General features: G+C 40.4%; 1 protein-coding gene across 1 annotated transcript in view; it reads left to right on the top strand.

Moving 5' to 3' along the window:
* The window catches only part of ocln1 (occludin1), a 33,955-nt gene that overhangs the window by 10,172 nt on the left and 7,901 nt on the right, over positions 1–15,882 (top strand). The window contains exons 6-11 of the mRNA XM_078172854.1: positions 276–381; positions 2,796–2,936; positions 5,260–5,813; positions 7,032–7,235; positions 7,317–7,478; positions 14,467–14,621. Of these exons, the coding sequence (XP_078028980.1) occupies positions 276–381; positions 2,796–2,936; positions 5,260–5,813; positions 7,032–7,235; positions 7,317–7,478; positions 14,467–14,621 (1,322 nt within the window). The remainder of the gene's footprint in view (positions 1–275; positions 382–2,795; positions 2,937–5,259; positions 5,814–7,031; positions 7,236–7,316; positions 7,479–14,466; positions 14,622–15,882) is intronic.

The raw sequence follows: 15,882 nt of genomic DNA, 5'->3' as shown, positions 1-15,882 counted from the left end.
TTTGGTAATTATAACATTTAGAATTGCTGCTGCTGTGTCAACACCCAGGTAATATTAGCTTTTCTCCAATGAAGCTCTCCACTGATGCAAATAATATTTCCTCCACCCTGAAACTGAGTGTTGGAAATTCTCATTTAACGCAGCTACATTACAGAATGACTCAGGCAAGACGGCAGTGAGCAGAGGAAAAGAGACAGAGAAGTAAAGAGACGGATTAAGGTAATGGAGGGTGCATCCATTAATCAATAGATTATTTTATGTGTGTGTTTTCACAGGACCCTGGATTCCTTGAGAAAAAGGAACGCTGTGATTATCTGAAAGCTAAATTAAGCCACATCAAAAACAGAATCCGCACTTTTGACCTGGAAACCATGGAAAAGGGTCGGACATGAAGAAGAACAAGAAATATCTGCAGCACCTGAGGCTCAGTTGTTAGAAGGAAATGTTGGTATTGTACGTTTCTGCAAACCATGAATACGTTACATTTGTACCTTTCAGATAAGAGAAAGCGAGGTAATATGTAAGCTGACTTTGTCATTGGGAGGTTGGGATGGTGGATGGCGTTATGCCTAAGCCAGACGCCTGCCAACTTGCAGACCACTGTTTGAGACCAACAAACAACAACATCGGTTGTCTTTTCTTCAGTCATTGCTCTGTTTTCAGCAGCTTTTTACTAATTAAGACTAATTAGCGAGGATAGTTGCACAAAATGCCATTGTTGTTTACAGAGACATTGCTGCTTTTCCAGTGGGGATCGTGTCCTCAAAACTGGATATTTTAAGCCAAAACATTATCTTTACCTAAACATTTTGTCCCTAAACCTAACCACACATAAACCACAGTGTTGTCAAAAGTTTCCATAGTTGGCAGAAACGAACAACACCAACATTTTTTCTGGCACCCAATGAGCGGACAAAACAAATAACCTCATTGTCACTGATTCTTTGTCTCTTTTTTCATGTTTTGTTGCGTCAGTATATTGATATTATATTTTGAATGCAATGCATGTTTTCACTCTGGATGGGTTGAATAGTTTATTGGATATTTTTTGTACAGAAATCAAGATAAAGCTGGTTTATAACACAATTTTAACACCTGAGATAAAACTTATAAGGGCTAAATGGTACCACTCCTTTTGTGCAGCTTTTATTACACCATTTTGCATTTTCGTATTATATTCCTGTCATTTATGTCAATGCAGAGGAGCAATATGTTGATTCAGTGTATGTTTTAAATTGGCATTCTGCCAGTGACTGCAATTTTTATAATAAAAAAAATCTGTGAAATTTTGTATCATAAAGGATGTTTTTTGCGTGCTGTTTCTTATTTGCACTTGCATTCTGTTGACAGTTGGTTTAAATTACTACCAGTGAGGGCTAGTTTGTTTTGTTCTTGCCACCTAACTGTTAAAAGGGTGTTATCCATGATTTCATTTCAGTTTCTGCTGCTCTGTATTACAATTTACCCTGTGTTAGGAGGTTCCCTGCCCCTCCCCTAGAATATTTAGTATAGTAAGTACTATTTTGGCTACAGTTTGATGACCAACTTAATCATCTCCTGGACTTTGTTTTGGTTACCGAAATCCCTGAGGCTGAATCCAAATGTCCACCCTCATGGACTTCAGTCCCACATAGACGTATTAACTGTCATCACATAAAGTCTGCAAGGGTGGAGACTGTAAGCGGCTGATAGACAGCCCTTGAGACTGATTTACTTGTTGCCCTGGAAACGTTAAACTATCGCTGCTGTCACATTCATATATATGTCATATAAGTTGATGAACAATGATCACTCATCTGACCCTGCAGATAACAAAATATAAATGCCATGTGTGGCCTTTTTGTGACTCAATACAAAGCCTGATGTGCGGCCCATCAGGCTGTGCAGTTTCACTGCACAGCCTGATGGGCCGCAATAATAAAATGCATTTTCACTCCCTCTACAGCTTATTCTTATTCATATCTCTGTATCATGATGTGATTGAATATTTTTTCTGACCTACACAATTCAAGTAATATTATGATAGGCCTAATTATCAATAACTATTTTACACATTCACAAGTTTTGTTTCTTCTTGCAGCAATTGAAACAAAACCACAACTTCAGGTTCGTATTGCAATGAATTGTGGGTTATTGAGTCAACCTGGTCTCACATTTTGAAATCGTCTAAATTCAGTGCTTTGGCAGTGACTTGAAGCATCAGACACTGACGAAAAAAGCTGTCGTTTAACGTCGACAACAACCAACACACCCAGGGTACCTTTCACGTCATCTGGATGCGGACGATCCATGACCAAACGTAATATGTGACGAGGTCGGAGTGAGAATGTGTTGGTCTGCTTGTGTGTGCACCCATACGGACTCTTGAGAAGTCTGCAGAAAGTCCACTTGAGGCCCCTTGTGGATTTGGACAGCCCTAAGCACTCTCAGACTTCCCGGGAACGCATGCAAAAGCTGCGAATCTGCAAGTGTGGTGAAGTCCAGATATTTGGATTTAGCCTAAATGTAAATGCAGGAAATGGGATTCAATCCTATTTTTTTCTGGGGGTGGAGCCCAAAACCCCTGATTTATTGTGCCCCCCTCACTTCTCAAACCAAAGTTACGCCCCTGAATGCTTATCATTTTTTACCTAATTATTTTAAATAGTATTTTGTCTGTTGATCTACAAACCAATTAATCGAATAATTGTATTGCTCCACTGTATGACCCACATGTAGCTGCAATAATAATAATGAGAACAGAAACTTTACAAGCAGTGAGTCTTTAATGTTTAATTCACACGGATCCTATAAAGGATCCATGAGAGGACACGTGGAAGCCTCCGGTCAGCAGCGGGTGAACTGTGAGACACACAGCCGCTCCGTAGGTTTCATTTACCGGCTCTCTGTGGAGACAAAGTGTCCGTCAGGGGAAATGAGTCGGTTTACGACCGTCGGTGAGTATAAAGAGCACAAGAGGACACTGTGCTGACAGAGAGGAGGCTCACAGGCGGTATGGTGGACGGGTGCAAAGTTGAGGAGCTGTTTTCAGTTCAGGTGAGTTGTGTTTTCTCTAAAGTGATCATTCAAGTTGTCAAAAGGCTCCAGTTAATATTGTCTTTGGTATTTGTTCGATTATCTGATGTGTTGATTGTTTGAGGAAGACTTTCAGGCATTATGATGAAGGTTTAAAGCCTTTGTAAATAACCAAAGTATTCAGATCTCACTTATTGTGAAATGGACAGAAGTTTAATATTTAGTCATCAGTTTGTTTTGCTGTGTTTGTGTGGACCAAAGATCAGACAGAGCAAAGTCACATCAGGACACAATTGAGAAGTTATTTCTGTTTTGTTTTTCTTACTCTCTGAGAGCCAAACTGAACCATGCAATTGATCAAAAGCCCCCAACAGCTCTGTCACACCTGACTGGGTTTATTTTGTAGCTTCCCCTCTTCTTCTCTCTGTGAGCTGACACCCAGCAGGTGCACACAGGTAACATACAGTGGGTGCTACACTGGGAAGGAACACTTCTGTGGGTCTCTCCTGCAGTAAACAGCACGCATGGCTGCCCCCGGCTCGCCTCTTATCTGCTGTCTGTCTGAATTATTGAAGCCTGTTGGGTTGAGTTGCTCTGCAGTGATGAAGCATGGGTCAGCGATACCGGGGAGAGGGTTCAGGGCTGGGCTGAGGTGAATGGAGGGCAGAGAGGTGCATGCTGGGCAACAAAAAGTGCTTTAAAGAGGTGCTGTTAGGACCAAGAAACAGGCATTTGAAGTATTTTATTTTCTACATTCACCTTTTAAATTTTAAGACTCAACTTGAACTTACTCATCAAGGCATCAGAGAATTGAGACAACACAAAGAAAGACTATTTTCCACCTTCAAAGCTGCTGCTAAATGTGTAATTTTGTGCTGCTGAAACATGTATAAGCATGGGCGGATTATGAGACAGTGGGGCCCTGGGTGCAAATTTGCAAAAGACCCAACACCTCGTCTACATCGGAGCGAGACACAGACTTTGTGGTGGTATTGCTTCCTTTCTTGTAGTCGATATGTGTCCTTTCTGGTCATTTTTTGTGTTTATTTTTTGTCTCTTTGAGGTCAGGTTATTTTGTGTGTGTGTTTTTTTCATTGTGTCTTTTTGGGTCATTTTGTGTCTTGTGTGTGTCTTTGAGGCAATTTTGTGTTTCTGTGTGGTTATTTTGGGTCTCTTTGTGGTCATTTTGTGTATTTATAGGTTGTTTTTTTGTCCCTTTGAGGTCCTTTTGTTTCTTTCCCATTTGCTTTGTGTGTCTTTGGGGTAATTTTATGTTTCTCTGAGGTTATTTTATGGTCTAGATGTGTCTTTTAGGTCATTTTGTGTATTTGTTTGATTGTTTTGTGTGTCTCTGAGGCAGTTTCGTGTTTTTCTGAGGTTATCTTTGAGGTCAGTTTGTGTCTGTTTTTTTATGACTCTTTGAGGTTATTATGTATATTTCTTGGTTGTTTGTTTTGTCTCTTTGAGGGCATTTTGTTTTTTCCCCATTTAATTTGTGTGTCTTCAAGGCAGTTTTGTGTTTCTCAGAGGTTATTTTGGGTCTCTTTGTGGTCATTTTGTGTATTTTTTTGGTTGTTTTTTTTAGGTCATGTTGTTTCTTTTCCATTTGCTTTGTGTGTCTTTGAGGTAATTTCATGTTTCTCTTAGGTTATTCTGGGTATCTTTGAGGTCAGTTTGTGTGTTTTTGCGGTCATTTGGTTTCTGTCTGAGGTTTTTTTGTCTCTTTAAGGTCATTGTGTGTCTTTTTTGGGTAGTTTCTTGTCTCTTTGAGGTCAGTTTGTCTTTTCTTAATGTTTTGTGCCTCTTTGTGGTTGTTTTGCCTGCTTTTTGTAGCTTAACAGTTCCTTTGTGTGTCTTTGTGGTGATTTTAAGTCTTCTCCTAAGGCCTACACTTTGAATCCAGTTCAACTTAACCAGGATATCTTTTCGTTATCCAGCTTCACTAACCCTATCACTGGCCATATGGATAACCAGTATCATAAAGCTAAGGATATCGACAAGTTCAGTCAGCTCTGGGTTTTCCTGTCCAGCGACAAGTGTGTTCATTTGAAAGAGGCAGGGTTTTTAATTGCAAATGACATCATCAGAACCACAAATGAAGTCACCTAATTTGTACTATATGAGATGAAACGGTGACAATATACATCTGCAGGAATGTCCTGTTTTAGAGACAGCAGAAAGATTATGAATTAATTAATCTAATCATATTTTCCTCTTCCAGGTGGAATTGCAGTAACATGGTCTGAACCATGTATGAGCCTCGGTACTACGATAGCCCCCCTGTGTACAGCCCGCCTTACAGCACTAACTCCCACAGCTTCTATCCCCCGAGGAGTGTCCACTCCCCCCAGAGCCAGTATGTCCCCTACACCTACAATGTCCCTCCAGACTCCTACTACGTTGAAGAGAAGCCTCAACACTTCTACCGCTGGTTTTCTCCTCCTGGCTTTGTGAAAACCTTCCAAGGAGCCACAGCACTCATGTGTTTCCTCATCTTTGCCTGCGTGGCGTCGACCTTGGTGTGGGATATGAATGGATTTGGGTATGGGGGCTACGGTGTTGGGGCCACAGGGGCTGTCGCAGGCGTGGAGTCGGGGTATTATGGAGGCAGCTACGGCTACGGTGGCTCCTACATGACGCCGCAGTCTGCCAAGGCGGCGATGATTTCAATGGCGGCCATCAACTTCCTGGTGTCACTGGGCTTCCTGGTGGGGAGTTTCTCACGGTCACGGATCATGAGGGGATGCAGGTTCTACCTCACTGTGTTCATTTGTGATATCATCTTAGCTGTTCTTCAGGTGAGTCTCGCCAAAATGGTGAATGTGTCAGTCAGTTAATAATTCCCAACAACAACATGTAGCAGTCAGGTGAGGGGTATGTAGGTGGGAACATTAAATATCCAGCAAATACAAAGATGTGCTTGGAGTCGTATTTCTGGCCATCTGATGAACGTAAATGCAATAATCACTCAACTTTTAGCTCTGTTTTGGTCTCCACCAGCTCCTGAGGGAAATATTTGGCTTCTCAGTTACTTAATGCTTCACTCTGTTAACCAGCTGTTTGTTAACTGTGTCTGTCTGCTGTTTAATGCTGAGCAGGTTGTGTACAGTAGGTTTATAGGAGCTTTTTTGCAGACACTTGCTTATTGTCTGGAAACAAAGTTGATTAAAAACAGTGAGAACAATAAAGTTACAGACCGGAAAATCAAAACAATGAGCTGAAAGATGCTAAATAGCTCCCTATAGCTGAGGGGAACTACAGATTAAGGTGATAGTTCTCTGTGGGTTCATCACTACAAGTGACCCCTTTCGTTTTTGACCTGTTGTTTATGTATGGAAATGGATTGAGTAGCACAGCTTTTTAGGGACAGTTCACCCCAAAATGAGAAGTGAGTTGCTGAGTGTTGGAGATATCAACTGTAGAGATGTCTGCCTTCTCTCAGATAGGAAAGAACTAGATGGCACTCGGCTTGTGGTGCTCAAAGCACAAACAAAAAAAAAAAATACATCTGAGAAACTCAACAGCAATGTCTCTTTCCAAGAATCAAGACCCGGTTACTCAAGATAATCCACAGACCTTGTTGTGAGTGGTTTCATGAAGGAACTATTTTCTTTCTACCCAATTACATCCACCAACTGTATCACTGCGCAGGAGGAAGCATGTATCTACTGCTAGCTCACCTAGCTTCACTGAGCTAAGCCTCTCGTCCATGAGTAGATGCACGCTTCCTTCTGCACACTAACACAGTTGGTGGGTGTAGTTTGGTAGAAAGAAAATAGTACCTACATGAAACTGCTCACAACAAGGTCTGTGGATTATCTTGAGTAACCAAGTCATGATTTCTGGAAAGAGACAGTCTGGTGAAGTGGGGCATGAACTTGTATCTCATATGTGTTACAGTAATGTCATGAGAATACTCTTCATATGTTGCATTGGTGGCATCATTAAAAAAATAATAGAATACATTTAATGTAAATCATTATTGTGATTGAACGTTCTTCTCTTTTGACTTCAAGGGCATCATCGACATCATCTTTGTGATCGGGGTGAACCCGATGTCTCAGAGCTCACAGAGCATGCTGTACAATCCCATGCTGATGATGTGTCAGAACATCCAGGGCAATCCGAGCCTCAGTGGCAGCGCTGGGGCCGGTTTTCCTGGAGGGTTCCCCATGTACAATCAATACCTGTACCACTACTGCTACATGGACCCAGAGGAGGTTAGTGGCATTATTCTATTTTAGTAATAGTTTCTTCTGTTTTTTTTCTATCCTGATCTATGATGTACTGTCTTTCCTCAGGCGGTTGCATTAGTTTTGGGTCTGATGGTGGTGTTGGCCCTGTCTCTGTCTGCCTACTACGCCTACAAGACCCGCAGCAAGATTTGGCGCCACGGCAAAGCCAACATCTACTGGGACGAGCCACTGGTCAGGTCGTCAGAGAGCCAGGATGTACAGGACTGGGTGAGTAATGTTTTGATTTATTCCTCGAGGGTTAATGGGGATTGTGTTTGTGTAATCTAAATCAGTACTTGTTACGGTAACTCCACAAAAGATGTGTGGTTTACGTCTGTTTCTATTCTTCTCCAGCCAGATAACAAAACAAAAGCTTACACTCATGTTTGTTCTTTTTATGTTACCTGCAAGTTTAAAGTTCAGAGCCCATTTATTTACACATCATCAAGTCTCTCATTTGTCGCTAGTGACTATTTGGTTTCACTAACGCTCATGATGCTGTTGACTCGGAGAACACGTCTGTTTATCTTTGGCACACCCAGGTTTCACTCTGACTGATCATTAACCAGACGAGTGATAACAGCTGCACAGAAACCAAATAAAAATGTGCGTCAAGCAACATTATATGATTTCCTGTGAACGGAAACAAGTCAGGAGACACTTTCAAAGTAATTCAGCTCATGGTGAAGCGCGAGGTTTCAAGTTTCATGTTGTTTGAACAGATATTATGAGTCATGTGTTTCCTGCACACAGTTATGATCACTCAACTTTTATGGATGGATGTTAACTATTTGAAACCAGTCAAAGTAACTCACTGTGGTCTTTATTATGATAATAATCTTTATTTATAGAGCACTTTTAAAAGGGGCTTCACAAGGCAGCAAAATAAAACTGACAAGCCAAAAAATAAGCAGGTTTAAAAGAAAATAGATGAAAAACAATTAGGTGCATAAAAAGCGAGGAAATAAAGATTATAAAAATGAAATTAAAACTCATGTAAAATCAGAAAAGACTCTCTGATAAAAGTGTGTTTTTAAAGGGGACTCAAAAGAGATCACTGACTCAGCCGACCTAATTTCCCCCTTAAACACAGAAGAAAGTAAATTTTGAGGAAGACTGAAAGGAGCAAAGCTGGTAAAGTGTATTTAAGGTTGCAATATCGTACTGTCATACATATGCTTATGTATTTCTTTAACACAGAACCATGCAGACATTTATTAATAAACAGTCAGTGGCAATGAGGACTTCAGTACTGACACTGTATAATTGACCCAAAACCTTAGAAAAGTACAGTACAGCGCCGTAAATATAGACAATGCAGGTAGTGTAGTTGCACTGGGGCCCGTCGTAACTACCTCACGCCACTGGTACAGTATACACCTAAAAGTTTTGTTGCTATCCGTCAGTTAAGAACAAAACTATAGTTTCAGATAAGTGTTAAATAAAGCACATTTAAACAGAAGTGTATTTAGCATTGTTTGGTTGGATGAAACTCCAAAATACCAGAGGCCCCACAAGACCTGCAGCAATTTGGCAGTTCACTTATTTTTGTTGCCTGTGGTGATGATGTGGGTTAGATAAGCTTTTGTTTATGCACTGTAGCTCACCACATAACAGTTTGTAAACCACAGGTGATGTCTTTGTCAAACTGGCACAACATTTATGGGATGATACTGCACAAATGATCATTTGGGGCTCAAAAATCACTTGGGAAAATTAAATGGTGACGCAGCAGTAAAAATGACAGATTATGGCAGTGCAGCAAAGTGAGAGAAAGTACTGTTGGAACTGGCAGGTGTGGCATCATTTAAAAAAAAAAACCTTCTACATAGATGCCACCATAAAACTGACAACACTGGTAATTGTTGAGCATGTTTACATGCTTTAATGTTCAAAAATCATTTTTTATAAGCATCGGTGCTGGAACACCTGTATTCACCCTCTGTCTTTAAGCTCCACATCCCAGTCTGCTCTGATTGATCAAGGTGTCAGGGTCTTCCATATCTTGGTGTCTCTGCACCATCGTTACAGCTAGATAATGACTATAACAAAGCATAGCAGCACTGTGCCAGCAGGAATATGTTTCGAAATCTGGGAGAAATTAACAACATTGGCAGCGGCACTTTTGCTTCTAAACACAACTTGACATGTTTCAGCAGGACTCTGATCCGAAATCAGGGTAAATTTTACAACATCAGCAACCAAGATTACATGTTTCCCTGACGTTAGCATGTAGCTACATGTAGCAGTGTACTTGTAGCAGGGGAATGACTGTAATGGAGAATAGTGACACATTTTGCTGTGAAACCCCCCCAGTAAAAGCTTCCAAACACAACCAAACATGTTCCAGCAGGAATCTGAACTGAAATCAGGGAGAAATTAACATCTGCAGGTACCTTTCCCTGACATTAACATATAGCTACATGTAGCAGTGTAGGCTACTTGTAATGTGGGGAATGACTGTAATGGAGAATAGCAGTTTTGCTTCTAAACACAACTGCACATGTTTCAGCAGAAATCTGATACGAAATCAGGGTAAATTTGACAATGCCGGCAACCAAGATACCATGTTTCCCTGATGTTATCATGTAGCTACACGTAGCAGTGTACTTGCAGTGGGGGAATGACTGTAATGGAGAATAGCAACACATTTTGCCATGAAAAAACACTGGTAAAAGCTTCTAAACACAATCAGACATGTTCTGGCAGGAGTCTGTACTGAAATCAGGGAGAAATTCACAACACTGGCAACTAGGTACGTTTCCCTGATGTTAGCACGTAGCTACATGTAGCAGTGTACTTGTAGCTTGGAATGATTGTAACAGAGTATAGTTGCACTTTCTACTGTGAAAAGTTTCTAAACCAAAAGCTTCATAACCAGACATATTCAGGCAGGAATATGATCCAAAATTTACATGAACTAAGATTGCATGTTTCCCTGACGTTAGCATGTAGCTACATGTGGCAGTGAACTAACAATGTGGGGAATGACTGTAATGGAGAATAGTGGCACATTTTGCCGTGAAAAACACCAATAAAAGCTTCTAAACACAAGCAGATGTGTTCCAGCAGGAATCTGTTGCTATACTGGGGAGAAATTAACAACATCAGCAACCAGGTAGAATGTAGCTACATGTAGCAGTGTACTTGTAACTGGGAATGACTGTATCAGAATATAGCTGCACTTTCTACTGTTAAAAATCACAAATTAAAGTTTCTAAACCAAAATCTTCACAAGCAGACATGTTCAGGCAAGAATGTGATCCAAAATCTGGGAGAAATTCACATGAACTAAGTTTATGTGTTTCCCTTTTGTCAGCATGTAGCTACATGTAGCAGTGCACTTGCAGCCAGGTAATGATAGCAACAGAATAAAGCAGCACTTTGTATCATCATAGTAAAATCACCAGCAAAAGCTTTTAAACCAAAATCTTCTCAAGTAGACATGTTCCAGCAGGAATATGATATAAAATTGGAAAGTAACATGAACTAAAATGACATGGTTCCCTGACGTTGGCATGTAGCTACATGTAGCAGTGTAGGCTACATATTGTAAATACTTGCATTAGCGTGCATTGAGCAGATGACCATATAGAGAACCAGTCATGAGCTGATGTCAGCTTGTCTCGAAAATAGAAAAAACAGTTGGAAACAGAGCATTCAGAGCGGTCTGAAGCCTGAGGTTTTTGCTCGCAGGTATTACTTCTACATCATTATTTGAAACTTTGGCCATGTTTAATATGAAAATCCGGTACTGTTATGATATGACAGAAAATAAGGCAAAGCATTATCGGTTCTCTTTAAAATTATTCATGTTTTAATCACTATTAATGACTTTTCGCTATAGAAAAAGGACAGCTTTGGTAGTTTGTTCGAATTACATATTTTCATATTCAGAAGATGGTGAAAGTATTGTAATGCTGTTATACTGTAAATATCTGGCAACTGCTCAGAGTCTGCCAACAGGTTGAAAGCCTCTGTCTCAAACTGTCAGTGCACCAGCATTTAGCAGGTTTTCATGCTGCTGTGGAGCCCTGTGAAAGCTGGGCTGTTTGTTCTTCACAGTGATAGCCTCATGTGGTACTCAGCGGTGATTAATGTACTCGAGTCGCAGTGCACTATGAATGTATCATGTCCACCGTGACTCGTTATGGAAAGGGAAGACGCACATTCAATCAGTTTATCTGGTGAGGCCCTGGCCTACATACTACCTATCAGTGCAGCGGGTGCAGCGAGCCACTTCATCTAGATGCAGGCCCTATTCTGGGGCACTCTTGTATTGCAGTGAAGATGCCTGCCTCGCAGGGAGGCATATATAATGTATGTGGCATGTATAATGTATAAAAAGGGTTGAGTTGCTTCTGTGTTGCTGTGTGAATCCCTACAGAGTGTGGTGGCGCTAAATGATTCAGTATGCGAAGGGACTGCTGCAGATTAGACTCCTGGCAAAGAAGTCATTTCCTCGTGTTTTGTGCTACATTTTTATTTAACAGAACTGGGAAAGGGCAGTAATTGAGAGGAAAGATTGTAGGATAGCTAAATTAAAAGCTAACGCTGCATATTTTAAAAATTGTATGTTAATTATATAGAATAGTTCAGTACAATTAATATTCATCGTCGTGAGGAGCCTCCTGCTCAAGTCGAACAGGAGAACAGAACTGAGAGGATAAACATGATGTGATGAAATGTCAACTGTGCTGCTCCTCCTGCAAAAAGTGAAAAATATCCTTTAACAAATGATTGCTATTTACAGATTCTTTAAAGTGAAGATTTTTGTTGTTGCTTTGTCTTTTTTTTTTTGTTAAACTTGAAGACATCACTATATTTGGAGCTGAAACATTTAGTTGATTAATTCATTGGTTGATCAACTGAACATTAATCAGCAACTATTTTGATAATCAGTTAATACTTTTGAGTTGCTAGTGCCAGCTTATTATATAGATTTTATAGACGTAAACAACAATAACATTTACACCCAAAGATTATGGCTGTGGCTCAGACGTAGAGCGGGTGGTCCAGGCCGGCGGTTCGATCCCCGGCTCCTCCAGTCTGCATGCTGAAGTATCCTTGAGCAAGATACTGAACCCCAAATTGCTCCAGATGATGCTTCCATCCGAGTGTGAGTGTGTTAAAAACTGAGTAGCAGGTGGCACCTTGTATTGTAGCCTTGGTCACCAGTGTGTGACAACTTTTAAATTTTTAGATCACATGAAAAATCACATCTCTATAACTTGTCAAAGTCTTTATTTTTTAAAAAAGTGGGAAAATCCTAATACTGCGTTGCTGTTTTTTCTGAATATTATTATTATTATTATTATTATTATTATTATTATTTTGCCTCTAATGACAGGAAAGTTTTGAAGTGTGAAAGGTGGAGAGAATCGATATTCACCTTGTTCGAGAGTTCATTGATATCCAGTACTTCATTGTGCTCCTTGTAGTTTCTGACCTGCCCAATCACCAGAAGAAAATGTAAGCAGATGTTTCTTCAAACCACATTTACATTTGCAGGTTTCGTAGTCTATAAAATGACGTAGTATATGAGCTGACTTTGTCACCTGAAGGTGGAGGGGGTGGTGGATGACCTGCCAAGCTGCAGACCACTATTAAAGAGTAATAACTAACAAAAGTGGTTGCGATTTAGAGTCATTGCTGTTTTTCCAGCGGCTTTAAAGACACAAAAGCAGTTGTTTTTTAATTCGAGACATTGCTGTTTTTCCTTTCAAGTTATCTGCACAAAAACTTTTTTTACACAGACCTTGCTGATTTTCCACTCAGGATAGTAGCACAAAAAGCAGTTCTTTTATCACAGACATCGCTGATTTTCCTGCAGGGATTGTGCCCGGTGTATTTTGAGCCTAAATATGATCTTTCCCCAACCATAACAAAGTGGTTTTTGTGCTTAGGCAAGTCCAGAGAAGATTTCCAAATACCAAAGGAAAAATTAAAATTTAAAATTTTAGTTGCGGGCACAGATGGGTTAATCCAGAAAATAATCAGTACACTAATTTGCAATGAAACGAGACACTGAAATCCCTCTTGCCATCTTTAGAGCACTTCCAAATTTCCTTGTCGCAGGTCTTTGGATTTGTCTTCAGCAGAAAGTGTCACAAACACTGACTGGACCTAAAAACACTTGAATTGCACAAAACAGCTTCTTGCTGCAGTGTATCAGATTCCCTGCAGCTTTCTGGGAGTTTGTTTCTTTCCTCCAACTCCACATTCATGAGATCTGTTTCACAGGCTGCTTTTTCCAGACACCAGCTCACTGGATACCCTCCGATCCAGAAATAGGTCAAAGACTAGGAGTCATTAATGATGCATTATACAGTAGAACAGTAGATTACAGGAGACAATGCAGTTTTAGTGTTTGGTATCATTTGAGGACATGTTCTTATGAGCAGGCATGTTTTTTGTAATGCTTTTTCCCCCACGTCTGTGGCTATAAAGGTTTGTAATGTTGCTGTGTGTTGCTGTAGGTGTTTAATGTTCTGTTTGATAAGCATGTTGAGCTCGTTTCTTTCCTGCAATAGAAAATAGCCTTGGTGCTCTGCTGCATGTTTACCAGATAGTTCAGAGAGATGGAACAGCAGAAATGTTTGTTCCACTGATTTCACTCCGGTCTCAACCTCTCTGAGCGTGCTCATGGTGACACACACACACTCACACACACACCTCCACCGGTAACACGCGTTTCATGTCAGACACAGTTCAGAAAATTGTTTTTGTGTGTTTCCTTCCAATTAATTGGTTCTGATGGTTGTTGAAAGAAAGGATTGGAGGTGAGACACTGATCAGGGGGGAAGGGACTTCTGCTCTCTTTTCATTTTACTGCAGGGTGTCAGACTGTGGCCAAGGCTACTGTGTGTGTTCGTCCTTGTATCTGTCTGGCTACGTGCATGCATGTCTGGCAGTGACACAGCCGCTCTCATCTGAACGCAGTGTGCTGTGCACTGCAGAGAGCTCTCCAGTTCTGCACTCCGCTGCTTATGTGACAGGTTTAGTGCAGAAAATGTTTTTCTTTCCAGCATACAAAATGACTGACTCCTCCTGAGGACTTTCTCATATGTATCATGATGTTAATATGGCATTAAGTGTCAGAAAAGTACATAATGTGTATTTTCTGTCTTCTGTGTCCACAAGAACAGAATCAAATGATCTGCACTGTGGTTGAATATTAAAAGTTTCTGATCCCAGTCTCCTGTTATGGTCTTAGGTGAACCATGTTGGAGATGTGCGCAGCACCCAGCAGGCACCAACTGTTGTTGTATCAGAGAGAGCAGCACCTGACCTGAGGGCAGAGAACAGTGTGGTCTCCTACGGCAACAGAACAGTCAGCATCCACAGTGAAGGACATTATAAAGGCAACAGGTGAGTGATGGTGGCAGCTGATGAGCCTGAGACACACAGTGCTCAAAAAACAGGAAAACATGTTTCAGTCCTGAACCTTAAAAATCAAGTGTGTTGGATTTCGGTGGATATATTGGTAGAAACGGAATATAATAAGTGTTTCCTTTAGTTTTCGTTACTTTAGAATGAGCCACTTATATCAACACAGGGAGTGGGTCCTCGTGTACAAAGATGACCATGTTTCACCGCCATGTTTCTACAGTAGCCCAGAACGGACAAACCAAACACTGGCTCTAGATAGGGCTATTTATGTCTTTGCCTCCGCCACCGTAGTTGGCAATCCCTCTGCAACAAGAGCATCAAAAAAAACACTTTATTTAAAAAAAAAAAAAAAAAGAAAATTGTGTGAAACTGTTCTGTTCAGTGTTTTTATCCTGTTAAATCACTGGGTCTGTTTGTTCCTAAACGTCAGGATCTTCTGGAACTGAAGCAAACCCACTGAAACACATTATAGTTTTTTCCTATTGTACAGTAACTTTTTTATGTGCAATAATATGCATGAGCACTTTTTTTTTGGTTCCTATTTTAACTGCATAAGTTGGCAATGAGTGTATTAAGTGTATCTACAGTTGCGTAGAATGTGAGTGGAATGGAGGCATTTATTTATTTATTAGACATTACTATTTATTACTTACTTACATATATGAGCCTGGCCCTCGAGTGCACCTGAATTTCGTTATTTGTTTGTACAATGACAATAACGTAATCTGAAATCTTAAGTTAACGGAGAAAGAAGGTGAGCACACATTGGGCTAGCAACTGTCTGCAACCTGCCACACAGGGGAGAAGAAACAGATTTGTAACTTGAAACACTGGGTCCGTGTTTTTAAGCGGAGGAAATCTCACAATCCTAACAGAGAAGTTTCAGCTGTTGCAATCCACAGTCCTCACCGGTAAATGCCACTTAACCCTTCTGAATCTTACACACTGTTCCTTTAAAATGTAGACACCTTAGTTTCTGTGACGACAGTGATTGATGCCTAACGTTTGGCTGCTCTCCTGACAGTTATTAGATAATAATAATAAAAAAGAAACACATGCAGCAATTAGTCAATTATGATGATCCTTTTTCTGATTTTGGTCTTTCTTAGTTCTCAGTTCTAACTAATATGTAATGGTGTACTGTTTTATCCTGCAAAAGAGGAGCAATTGACCAAAACCACATTACTGGGTGATTGATAATTTACTGTCTTGGTCTGATTAGACTGATTACATTGTTTCC

The sequence above is a fragment of the Epinephelus lanceolatus genome, chromosome 12, assembly GCF_041903045.1.
Source record: "Epinephelus lanceolatus isolate andai-2023 chromosome 12, ASM4190304v1, whole genome shotgun sequence".
Classification (NCBI taxonomy): Eukaryota; Metazoa; Chordata; class Actinopteri; order Perciformes; family Serranidae; genus Epinephelus; species Epinephelus lanceolatus.
This window is presented reverse-complemented; position numbering and strand designations above follow the sequence as displayed.